This window comes from Cryptomeria japonica, chromosome 7, assembly GCF_030272615.1.
Source record: "Cryptomeria japonica chromosome 7, Sugi_1.0, whole genome shotgun sequence".
In the NCBI taxonomy this organism is placed as follows: Eukaryota; Viridiplantae; Streptophyta; class Pinopsida; order Cupressales; family Cupressaceae; genus Cryptomeria; species Cryptomeria japonica.
Genome location: NC_081411.1, coordinates 601,543,622 through 601,557,101, shown reverse-complemented (window position 1 = coordinate 601,557,101; position 13,480 = coordinate 601,543,622). Strand labels below are relative to the sequence as shown.

Genomic DNA, 13,480 nt, shown 5'->3' with positions numbered 1-13,480 from the left:
TTATAGTTCTTCCTCTTGTATCGCTCGAATACTCCTCATTATGTCAGGTTGATGAGCAGTTTTCTTAGTAATTTGCCAACCTTCATTTGTAGCAGATGATTAAATTGATCAACTTTGATCACGTAGTTGCTCCTCATGAAATCGGTTCTTTAGGCTTGGTTTGTGTAATCTGTTTTGAAGCAGCTTTGTAAGCTTCATTCGTACAATCTTGGACTTACTGAGCAAGAACTCATCAAGGTCACTTTCTTCTTTGAAAGTTGATCCCATTGTATAGATGCAGCCTATATGATATGAATTCACACATGATCTTCACTTAGATCTAAAGTGAGCTGAATCTGTGATTGAATTGTATGGATATCCACCACTCTTGTTAAAATTTGCATTTCTGAGTTCTTCACTCTCCCTGTATTGAATGTGAAACCTGAGTTCTTGATTGATCTCCTTTGTTCCATGCTCCATGCATCCTTGCTCCATTAAACCTGGAAACAAACATATTTTGATCAAGATACTAGAAAGAGAACAATGTTTTCTCAAATCTGGAAATAAATTTCGAATCTGATTTCCCTTATTTCTAATATGGATTTGCTCCATTATGTTGTTATTTACCTCTGCTTTTTTATACTCTGATTTTGAATTTTCTTTGATTTACTTCATTCGAATTTAAATCCCAAATGGTTTTGGTCTAAAGGACATGTCGTTTATTTCAAGGGCCAGCTTCCTTATCGTTAACTCCACACCTTGCAAGGAAATGGTGAGGTGGATGCTTTCTTTTTTTCTCTCTTAAAAAAAATGTCTTAAAACTTTTAAATCTCCACCTTAGAGTTTGGTGGGGCCCAAGCAACGATGCATGTGGAGACTTATAAAATTTCCTTCTTTAAATTTTGTGGGCCCAAACAGTTATACGGTAGAGAGGGAGAAGAATGAAATACTCTATGTCTTACGAAAACCTTTTAGATCTCCATTTTTGAATTTGTGGGGCCAAATAATATGTGGCAGGGTAGAAAGGGGATTAAAGCAAAGTTCCTAGACTCGGACTCGGCTCGGACTCGGCAAGGACGACTCGACTCGTGACTCGGCAAAATAAAAAACCCTTGAAATTAAGAGATTTTTAACAATTTTAAACTTGTTTCATGCACCCATTATTGAATATAGCTCAATTATAATGTGTGCTAGCTTGTTATGCCATGAAAGGCATGCTGGTAGAGTATCTACTTGTTTGGGGCTTCTATTTAGTATTTTCTTTGGCCAAATTGAAATTTTGGGAGCACCAACATGAGACATCATGAATATCTTCACTTGGAAACTGTAAGGAGTGCTTGTGTATGGTAGCATTAAATAGTGTGCTTGTTGAACCTAGGTTTTACCTTGGGACTATAGTTGACCTTGGTCTTTCTTGGACCTCTTAGTTTTTAGGCTATATATATGTTGGATGGAAGGGGGAATTGTGAGGCCAGAAAGGTTTGAAAATATGCTCCTTAGAGACATGTCCCTTGTCAAAAATAACCTTGTGCCCCATGGGGGGATATTTTGGGATGTGGCGACAGGTAGGAAATGTCCCCAACTCACCCCCTTTTTCCAAAATTTTAAGAAACATCCTTGTTGTGAGGTACTCACACATCACCCATTGCAAATGAAGACCCCCACTTTTTGCTTTTTAGGGTTAGCTCATTTAGTTTTGTTGTTGTTCGTTTTAGTGTCTTAGCCTTTGCATTGAAGGGATTGAGTTTCTCAAAGGTCATCAAATTAGGTGGATCTCCTCAAGGTGGAGTGAAGGAGGTTAGGTCAGTTAAGTGATTAGGGGTTATTTAGATCATTCCTAGGGTTTTTGTGTAGTATCTGGTCACGCTTCAAGTTGCTAAATCAAACCTTGGTTGAATGCATAGTGTCCTCCTAGGTCCTGTCCCTTACATCAAGGTCAGAGTGAACTCGCCTTAAAAGTCTGGAATGTCATCTTGATCCTGAAATGGCTTGAAATTTGACTAAGTCTGGAAATTTGAAGGATTCTCCAAAAACTAGATTTTGCATTATAACTCATGGAGGTCCGAAACCACTCTCAAACATCCTGACAATATATATGGAATATAACTTAGTATAAGAAAACTTATACTTAAATGTTATATTCCATATATGAATCCTGACGGAGAGACTAACTTGTCAAACAAGTCAAAACATTGACCTGTTGTGGCCGAGTCTTGGAGCTTGGACTCGGCAAGTTTTGCCATAACTTGCCTGACTCGCGAGTCAGGCGAGTTATGGTCAAAACTCGCCGAGTCCGAGTCCGAGTCAGCAAAACTCGCCGAGCTTGGCTTGACTCGCCAACTCGGCGAACTCGTCTGACTCGTGGCGAGTTTGGGAACTCTGGATTAAAGGTAATGAGGGGGATGGAAAGAGGTGGTAAGGAATAGTCACTGGAGTAGGATATAAGGAATGTTTAGAATTTGTGGGGCCAAATAATATGTGGCAGGGTAGAAAGGGATTAAAGGTAATGAGGGGGATGGAAAGAGGTAGTAAGGAATAGTCACGGGAGTAGGATATAAGGAATGTAAGGGAAAGGGAGACATAAGGAATATGGATGTGGGGAAATAGGTAGAGTGAGTGCTATGGTGGGGTACAGAGGTATAAAGGAGAATGGAAGGAGTTAGGATATGGGGAGTAAAGTGGAACGAGAGGTATAAGGGGTAGTGGAAGGGTAAAGGTGGGGTAGACTAGATGGAATGAGGATTGGGTAGGGTGGTATCTAAAGGAAAAGGGTATGATGGTAGGTAGAAGGGCAAGGGGTGGGGTGTGGTAGGGTGGAAAGGAATTGTTGTTGGTGTAGGATATAAGGTAAGCATAGGGGAATAAGGAGGTAAAAGGGGAGGTAGGGAGGTAGGAGGTAGGGTAAATGGAAGTTGGAGGTGTAGGGAGGTATAGGTAAGTGTAAATGTAGGTGAAGGGTAGTGGATGGGTATACTAGGATGGGGAGGGTTAGGCAGGTGAGGGTGTAGGTGAAGGGTACGGAGGTGAATGAGATGGAAGGGGTGATGGAGGTAAAGGTAGTGGTAGGGTAGGTTAAGGATATGGGATGGAAGTTAGGAAATATAAGGTAGGTCAAATAGGTAGAGTGAGTGCTATGGTGGGGTAGAGAGGTATAAAGGATAATGGAAGGAGTTAGGATATGGGGAATAAAGTGGAACGGGAGGTATAAGGGGTAGTGGAAGGGTAAAGATGGGGTAGACTAGATGAAATGAGGATTGGGTAGGGTGGTAGCTAAAGGAAAAGGGTATGATGGTAGGTAGAAGGGCAAGGGGTGTGGTAGGGTGGAAAGGAATTGTTGTTAGTGTAGGAGATGGGGTAGGATATAAGGTAAGCATAGGGGAATAAGGAGGTAAAAGGTAAGGTAGGGAGGTAGGGTAAATGGAAGTTGGAGGTGTAGGGAGGTATATGTAAGCGTAAATATAGGTGATGGGTAGTGGATGAGTATACTAGGATGGGGGAGGGTTAGGTAGGTGAAGGGTATGGAGGTGAATGAGATGGAAGGGGTGATGGAGGTAAAGGTAAAGGTAAAGGTAGTGGTAGTGGTAGGTTAAGGATATGGGATGGAAGTTAGGAAATATAAGGTAGGTCAAATAGGTAGAGTGAGTGCTACGGTGGGGTAGAGAGGTATAAAGGATAATGGAAGGAGTTAGGATATGGGGAGTAAAGTGGAAGTAGTGGAAGGGTAAAGGTGGGGTAGACTAGATGGAATGAGGATTGGGTAGGGTGGTAGCTAAAGGAAAAGGGTATGATGGAAGGTAGAAGGGCAAGGGGTGTGGTAGGGTGGAAAGGAATTGTTGTTAGTGTAGGAGATGGGGTAGGATATAAGGTAAGCATAGGGGAATAAGGAGGTAAAAGGTAAGGTAGGGAGGTAGAAGGTAGGAGGTAGGAGGTAGGGTAATTGGAAGTTGGAGGTGTAGGGAGGTATAGGTAAGTGTAAATGTAGGTGAAGGGTAGTGGATGAGTATACTAGGATGGGGGGAGGGGTGATGGAGGTAAAGGTAAAGGTAGTGGTAGGGGTAGGTTAAGGATATGGGATGTGTTGGTGTCTATTTTATCATCTACCAAACATTAGAATAGGATGCCCAAAGGCATTCTATCCTCTCTTGAAAAATCACTACTGATTCCAAGGTCTATATGTGCGAACAAGCGACTTTAGTGAAATAGCTTCTTGGGTAGTGTATGCTGAAAATCTCAAGGGGGACTTATGTTTAACAACTGTCTTTGAACTGCTGGACTTAGACTACTTTAGCAATTTTAGGCTCTTTTTTTTTCTGGGGATTAAGACTTTCAAAAGAAAAGGAAAAAGGGATAGGGTTTAGGAAGGCTAATCTAATCCTATGAACTCCGGAGACGGTATCAATTAGGTGCCCTCAAGAAACCAAACCTTGCTTTGCCACACTAGGGACAACTACACAAAGCCGATGCAATCTTCAATGGGTTTTGCTTGTGATTAAGATGTTGGGATGCACAGAGGATGGGCTCAGACTAACTTTACACAGTGAAATGGAAATCATCTATTCACCAAAAGTATGAGCAGAGATACACCATTGATTGACACTTATCAAAATCCTTCATTCAAATTAACAACGAAAGCAAATCTAAATTAACTCTAACTAAGTGTTGAGGAAATTGAAACCATGCAAATCATTCAAACAATAGGGATTACAAAGCAAGCGCACATGCAATATATTATTTGGAAATGACCTTACGCAACAATACATCAAAAACCTCGCACTCTCCAAATGAGAGGAGGTAGCCTTATATAGTTTTCAAAAATAAATAAACTGCCGAGATTGAACAGTGATCAAGGGCCAAGATTGAAAGCAATAAACCCTAATTAGGGTTTCCCAAAACACCATCAGTTTCAGTGAATAAGAAAGTGACACATGGCACAACTGCTAATCTCACTAGGGTGAGCGCCTACTTTCCTCCTTCGTAGATTTGATGTACCTAGACACAATAAGCGCGACTTCCTCCATCGTGACACTTGGCAAACTGCTAATTTGGAAGTTGATGATGTCCACATCATCGGTACATGTGGCGAGGATGCCTTCCCACTCAACTGCCTGGGCAAAAAAGTTTTCATCGATGAAGAGAAAGTTTGCAATCTTTGAAAGATCGCCCTTGTCAATCATCCCTGAATCCTTGAAGAAGCTTGCTTGAATCCTGGCTCTCAGGTTCTCTGCCTGCAAGTGTTTCTCCCTTATACTCTCTTTCTTCCAAATCCCGGATGCTACACGAAACACCTTGCTTAAAATCTCCTTGACACTCTCCTCTGTCTCAAAGCACTTGGTCTCGGATTTCTTCAAAACTTCGATCCGGGTGACCAAGGCATAATACCAGGTATTGAAGTCATACCTATCTCCAACCTGTATGACACCTACATCCACCAAACTTCTCTTCGACAAACCTCGGATTACCTTCAGATGGGGAAGTATTTCATCTTGAATTTCCTCCACGTCCTCCCAATTGGTAGCTAAGTCCTGGATACGGCTGACCAGTGAAGAGGCCGATTCATGTGCTGATACTAAATTCTCTACCAGTATGTCTGCACATGCTAAGGCATCCGAAATCCATTCCTTGGCCTGTGTGAATGTACCCTTCATGTCCCCATAATCTCTCATCGATTCCTGCTGAAGAGGCTATGGAGGGGTAATCAGGATCTCATGGTTAAGCGGCCTGGTGAGATGGAGAACATACTTTCTCCATTGCTGGTTTTCTTCTTCAACCTTCTTTCTCTTCTCTCTCTCCTGGGCTAAACTCGCTTTTAGAGCGTTACAAGAGTCATCGAAATACTGGACCTCTTGGTCTTGGGTGGGCTTGCCCAGCTCTATGGTAGTGATCTTGTAGTCATCTGCAGCGACGTTGTCCCTAAGTTTTCCTTCTTTAGGCACTGTGGATTGTCCTGTATCCTGCACTGTCTCTCTGGATGAAAGAAAACTTTCTAGCGGGCTTAGGCGGTTTGGCTACAATTGGCTCATTTACCCTCTCTAGAAATGCTGTTGTAATTTCTTCAAAACAAGCCTCCTTGGGGACCTTGGCCTTTATTCTTTCCCTTAGCCAATCCGGGATAGTCGACTGCTCCATGGTGTTCTGGTCAAATCCATCATCTGTTCCTCCCAGGTTTGCAGGTATGCCATCCAAGAAGACTATAGGCGCCTCCGTTTGCTCTCTGTCTGGACTTTGGACAACTTCCTTCATAACTTCCTCAATCGAAGGAGATGGCAGTCTCACTTCATCGTCAATCATGCACATATTCATCTCCTTCTCTCCAGCTGCATTCTGATCGAGCACAATAGAAGCGGCACTTAGGATGGACTGGCCTTCACCGGACTCCCTTCTTTCACCTCCAATCTTTTTCCTTGTGACCTTTACGGAGCTTCCAACCAACTCCTTCCTCTTCCGAGACCCAACACTTTCTAGATTCTGAGCATTACCTGTAGAGGTACAAGGATTGGCGGACAAAGAATCATCTACTCCCATCAATTCATAGGTCAAGGTCACACCTTTGGCCTTTAATTGCCTTGTCCTTTCAGATGTCCACCACCTTGAATACTCAACCACCTTCCTCATGAGGTCTGCTAAATCTGATTTCTCCCCCTCTATCCAATCTATTGAAACTAGTGGCTCATTTTTCATCTTTTCAAAACCTGGCTGCTGAATCTTTGGGCTATCCTCTACTTGATCGGCAACTCTGAATACCTTTGTTGCCCTCACCATGCTCAAAGGAATTCTCGACTAGAATCTCTTCCTGATCTCGAAGCTATCGGCTGTGTTAGCCCAATAATCTTCTAGATCAGCCCTGTGTTCATATGTTATCCCTTTGACCTTCTTTATTCTGTGGAATGGATCAAAATTCCTTCTCGCCTTGTACTGATAAAAGGGATACCAGGCTAGCTCCTTCTCAGTTGTCGCAGCAGCTTGTGCTGATGGACATGTTTCCAACCCATTACCAATTGTAAGAGAGGAAGTCCTTGCCTTTTTCTGTTTTTCCCTCTAAATTACCATATACTCTTCCAATTGCCTTACAACCTTGAGTAATACAACTCGGTTGGTAGGGTAGGCTGGAAGCTTGTACGGAGGCCCAGAGAATCCCTGAATTCTAAGGTAAGTGAACTTTGGATATTGGATATACCAATACCCGAATCGACTAATAAAGTCCATAGACTCCTGAGAGAGTCTCTGGTGCAGTCCACCTTGCAATGTCTGAGTGATGTGCATGAGGAAGGTATCATTCACTCTTTAAAATGGAACTTCTCTTCCATGTGGAGTTGGGGATAGCAATCATACACTGGAAACTGGTTCTCCTTGTTCCCTACTTCTCCTCTGCAAGTGAGACCTCTATATCTGTAGGTCCTGGCCAAGGAATAAAACAGGTACAAACTCATGAAGAAAGTCCTATTCGCCTCTAGGTTCCTCAGCTGGCTGTCTAGGTTGTCGCTAATCATCCTTGCCCAGTCTATCTTTTTTACTCCATTCATTATTTCATTAATGAAATAATACATCCAGGTCTCGAATGGAGCTCCATGAGGATTTCCCATTATTCTGTTGAGCAGGACGATCATGTCTCCAATGTCTTCCTTGAAGTATGCTCACACTAGGCTCTTCCTCTGAAGTTTAGAGGCGCCCTTCCTTGGCTTGTCTAGCCAGGAATGGTTGACTACGGCATCATATTCCTCCAGGTGGTTCTGATACAAACTGTTAGTTTCGTCCTTTGTCACATACACCGTGTTGTGATACTCTGGGATTCTGAAGGCCTCTCTAATGGCCTCATCACTAATGTTCGCTAGCACTCTTCCATCAGGTGCAACAATGTCCTTACTGGTGGGGTTGTAATGTTTAGCACATTCAACCACTAATTCAGTACATTGCATTATGGGGAGAAAACCAGCAGCATGCACGATCCCGCTCTTCATCATCTTTCGTGCGATTGTGGTAGGCACAAGGTTGTCCAGACCAAACATTCGCTTCTTAAATTCCCTCAGATTGATGTGTCAGAGGTTGGTGTCGCTAACATTTTTCCATTTTGAAGTCATCCTTGACTCCGGAGGAGCATCTTTATTCACTTGAAATTTCATAATGCCTAGGATCTGCAAACAAACAATGAAAATTCAAGTTAGGAATTAATTTGAAGAAAATGACGGGGCTGCGAAATGGCTAAGTGTTGGAAAATTTTATCTTATTCTCATACTTAGCCATAAAAACTGAAATTTCATCTTAAAACCCTTCAATCTTCAAGGATGGTCCTTTGGTGACCATTCCATCATTCCCATGGAAGATAACTCTTATTCTCTCCAACTCTCTAGCTTCTATAATCGTTCTAAGATCAATCTTCCTTTTGAAAACAATCTTATGCTATTTCCACTATCTTATCATGGATACGATGCATATCATCTTGAACTTGGCTGCATCCAATAGTCTTCTAGCTGCCAATGGTGTCCATACTTCTTCCCCAAAATCTCTTTCACATTATCATATGGATTGAAGCAATCTCTAGGCATGAATGGCTTGAGTGAATGGAGTGCCAACTCTCTCTCGGCATCCTCGGCTACATGAATGGAAGGGCATGCTTCAATAGAATCTCCGAGCGTGATAGGAAAAGAAACGTTGGTTCCATGCTTATGTCTATATGTCTTGACATATGCCACCAATTGTCTCACCATTTCAAGTAACACCACTCTATTTGTTGGGTAGGGCGGCAACATGTAGGGAGGAATAGGACATCCTTGAACTTTGATATAGGTGAATTTCGGGCATTGAATGAACCATGTACCATGTTGTTCTATCAATGCTTGTGCCTCTGAGGGAATCTTCGCTGCAATCCACCTCGAAGCGTCCTCATGATATGCATAGTGAATGCATCATTCACTCTCCTATAGTGTTGTTTTGGTGGATGATTAAGCTGCGGATAACACTCATACATCTTTATCTCTCTAGGTCTCCTTCCGACTACGCCTGTGTACATAAGTCCTGGATGCTCATAGTTTCTTGCAATGGAGTATATGACGTAGGAGCTCATATAGAATGTTCTGGTGCGCATTAGCCTCCTTAACTGTAGATCAATGTTGTTGTTGATGAGTCTTGCCCAATTGATTGCATCCTTGCCATGAGTGACAGTCTCCATGAAGTAGAACATCCAACTCTCGAAATATGAAGCCTCGGGTGTACCAACCAATCGATGGAGTAGGGTGATGAAGTCTCTAAATTCATCATTGAAGTCCACCCCATGTAATCTGTCAGGCCATCTGCTCCTACCATCTCTACTCAAATGACATCTAAATCCTATGAACTTACTCATTCACCTATAAGAGGGAAAGACTAAGCTAAGAGGCTAGGACTTAAAAAAAGGGGAGGTCCCCATCTTGATGGGATGATGTGTGAAATGGTCACAACACATTCCATTATTGTTTCATCTATCTATCTATTTTGCTGTTTGTGGAGGTGGAAACACCAAAGTGGGGGTCTGATTGTGGCAGACCTCTAAACGCAGCCCCAAAATTTTCTTCTCGCATTTGTGTGTAGGTTTTGATAAAGAGTTGCTATGCTAGAAGCTTCAAGAGTGGGATTGTTGTAAGCCTGCTGTTTCTTTCATCTCTTGTTAACATTGTCATTCTGCTACATTTATATTATGCAAAACATCTTAGATTTTGTAATCTAGTCACTCTATACTTTTTGTGTACGTCTTTCTGTTCTATTCGTATGACACGTTAGCCCACCGTCCTGTCATCCTAGATCCACGTGTACATCCTTGGGCAAAGACTGAAGCTTCAAGAGTGGGATTGTTGTAAGCCTGCTGTTTCTTTCATCTCTTGTTAACATTGTCATTCTGCTACATTTATATTATGCAAAACATCTTAGATTTTGTAATCTAGTCACTCTATACTTTTTGTGTACGTCTTTCTGTTCTATTCGTATGACACGTTAGCCCACTGTCCTGTCATCCTAGATCCACGTGTACATCCTTGGGCAAAGACTGTGCAAAGGTTACCAGAGAGTCTCTGTGACTTGTCCTTTCGAGTTGGGTAGTTTGACAAACTTTCAATCTGGTAAATTTTTCTTATAGGTTTGGGTAGCTAGTAGTTTGTATCTCCTGGCTCACTAGAGTGCCGGTTTAGTGAGGTGGAGTAGGCCTATTTGCTCCTCCAGGTTTTCATCACCTTGAGGGTGTTGAATTTCCTCCTCGACAATCCCCTAACATGCCTAAGGACAATTTCAGTTACATTTAAGAGAAAGCTTGCAACCTTTCAATGCTTGTTTGGTTAATGACATCTCAATTAGGATTTATCAAAAAACATGAAAATGTTGGTTTCCATGAAGGTCTATGTGGTTTCAAAGGTGTTAATTTGGGTCTGGTAGTGAGAGCTCCATCTCTCGATCCCGCTTTCTATCACAACAAAGATTGCATCTAGGGCACTCCTTTGAGACCCTGCGAGGGATGCTACCCCTCGACCCCATTGTGGGCATTGCCCCCAAACCCTCATCAAACTACAAGTCTAACCAATTAATAGACCAATGATGAATCATAATTACAAAGCTACAATTAGATATCTCCTATTGCAAATGTCCACATCTTCACAATCAAGGATTATCTTGTTTCATGCATTGGACAACTTGTTTAGTATACAAGGATTTCCATAGATAAAGTTGGCATGTTATAGTCATTAGATTGTTGAATACTAGTTAAGTCATAGTTGGCAGGAGTGCCATTTTCATAATATAAAATGTATTTGCACAAATAAGTCACAAAACAATTCCAACTAAGGTCAAAGTAGAACATAATCAGTTAGTTTTATACTTAACCATTCCTCTTTGTTTAATGAGTTTGACAACAAAACATGCAATATTGAAGACTTTGGAAAACTTTAATACTAAATCCCTCACTTGAGTATACAATGTCTTGAACTCATGCTTATACGTATATATATTAATATTATTATATAAAGAACATAATTATTATTTAATTACCCATGCTCACAAGGGTTCTATATTGTCTATGAAGAATGCTATATCAATATTCTCATATGAATATTTGAAATTTCTTTATATTTAGTAAATTTCTTTTTTTTTCGTTTAGTAGCCGTTCCTTGTTGTACACTAAAAAATGGCCAAAAAGAATGCTCGTATAGAAATATGTTTGATCGTCCCCTATTATCCCTGTCTCAGAAACTTGGGGGAAGCATAAAAAAATATTTAATAGTTAAAGGCTTAGTACCAAAAAGTTGAGGGGGACATGATTTTGGAATTTCATGGTATTAGCAACATGGTTGATGTAATACCACTTGGTGGTTTCTAGTTTTTATAAAAGCAAACACAGGTAGTTGTTGGGGTTCGATGCCATTTGTATTAAACTCTCTTGTGCATATGTAAAGCACAATATGGAATGTGGTAGCACTGCTACACATTATGCTTGGATACATGGAGGATTCATTGGTGGCTTTGTGTTAGCTAGTTTTTATAAAAGCAAACATGAGTAGTTGTTGGGGTTGGATGCCACTTGTATTAATCTCTCTTGTAAGTGCATATGTGAAGCACAATATGGAATATGTGGTTGCATTGCTACACATCATGCTCGGATACAAGGGGGATGCATTGGAGGAGTTTGATGTTTTAAAAATATTTATGCAGACTTTATAAGTGTATTGTAATTTCTCATTGGCGAATATTACATTGAGTATGAATGCTGTTGGTGGCTGGGTTTTTCCCTTTTAAATTTTTTTCCAAGATATATCTTGTCATCTTGATGGTATGATTATCTATTTTTTGTATGATGGATTCTGAATGCTTGCTCGCATATTTTTTTAACTTGGAGTTATGTGGAAATGCTTATTATTGCTGCATTTTTTTCTTTCAATCAACTCCTATTATTGAATGAGTAAGCAGCAAATGCCACTGTCCACTCATCATCTCTGAACGTCTGACGAAAGCAGTAATCCATTAGACATCAAAATTTCTGTTGGACTTTAGTCTGGATTGACTTAACATAGCTGACTTCTAACTCTCACATCTTCATTTAGCTTTACATAATAAAATTTATGCCTATAATATCAAATCATGTGCATTAAGTGAATTTTTAGTTTCATTTGCTTTGCCACGATGATTAGATATCGTTTATGTTTCAGGGTTAAGCTAGGACATATTTCTCTAATCAGTTTTGAATGCATTAAATATTGCTTTCATTGTTTTAGAAGCATGCATCTTATATCAAAACATAAGTCAATAATGCAGTCAGGAATACTAGCAATAAGTCAATTATAAGAGTGCAGTGTTCATCATTTTTTAAGCATTAGATCATGCTTTACACACTCTAGTGTATACAAAGAGAGGATTTTACTTATATCGAACCTAAATTATCATTATATCTTATCTTGCAGATATATGGTGCAGTGACCATGAACAATACATTATGTTTGGGAATCTTCTTAGCTATTGTTTATATCCGTGGCTTGGAATGGGACTTTTCAGCCGAAGTGTTAGTTATATTGCTTGTTGTTTTAGCAATGGGTCTTTTTGGCAGCTTTCGGACGACTTTCCCCTTGTGGATGAGTTTTGTTGCCTTCCTTTTGTATCCTCTAACTTTAGCCATTGTTTATGTCTTAGATTATGTTCTAGGATGGTCATGAAGAGAAGCATTCATAATATTTGTGCATTATGTCATGGTGTTAAGGAGTTGAAATCCATGTATATTTGGAATTCCACCATCATATTGCAATTATATGTATGTTATTATTCTCTTTATGCAAATTAGTTATGTTTTACAAACAGAAATTGTCAGATTGAACTGTTTTCATAGAATTCTTCAATAAGGAGTTTACTTTTGGTCTCTCCCGTCACCATATGTAAATCATGTTTCTAGATATTCGTATCTTGGTCATTTTTGAACTTCATTGCGTGCTAATGTATTTGATTCGCATGCGATGGATAAAGAGAAGTTATGCATCCGAATTTCAGGTACCATGGAACACGAACTATAGATAAAGCAATCATCAGCAGAGTTCCATGCATCCATGCATCAACATTTTCAATTGCTGATGAGACAAGTAAAAATAGCCATCTACATGTTGTCTATTGTGGTAGCAAATATTGATTATTAAATTATTCTAATCTCTGTTGACCCCGTCTTACAAGAATTTGGCATCTTTTCAAGATCTTTACATAATCGCGCTTTTTAGTATTTTTAGTATTTTTTTTTCAAAAGTGTGATAGTTGTTTTCCATGACATTTTCACAAGCTTCTCCTGCTTGTGTAAATTTTAAAATTTTCCATCGTAGTGAATCAAATTTTGGAGAGATATTCTGCTTGCTGGTGGCACATTTACAAGAGATTATATAGCCAAGAAGCAAAGTAAGTTTGTTGGCTCCATAATCTCCCAATTGTGCTAGAAGTGGCATGTAACTAAAAAGTCGAAGAGGTGACCTGTAATATTGTGTCGTACACATTCAAGGTTGCCGAGTGTTGGATCTTA

General features: G+C 40.3%; 1 protein-coding gene across 5 annotated transcripts in view; it reads left to right on the top strand.

Annotated features, from left to right (window-relative positions):
• LOC131029656 (sodium/calcium exchanger NCL2) overlaps window positions 1-12,902 on the top strand; it is a 198,457-nt gene extending 185,555 nt beyond the window's left edge. For all 5 annotated transcript variants that reach the window (XM_057960228.2, XM_057960226.2, XM_057960229.2 and 2 more), the window contains exon 7: window positions 12,390-12,902. In XM_057960228.2, coding sequence (XP_057816211.2) covers window positions 12,390-12,638 — 249 coding nt within the window. In that variant the 3' untranslated portion in view covers window positions 12,639-12,902. The remainder of the gene's footprint in view (window positions 1-12,389) is intronic.
• Window positions 12,903-13,480: the final 578 nt, after the last annotated feature.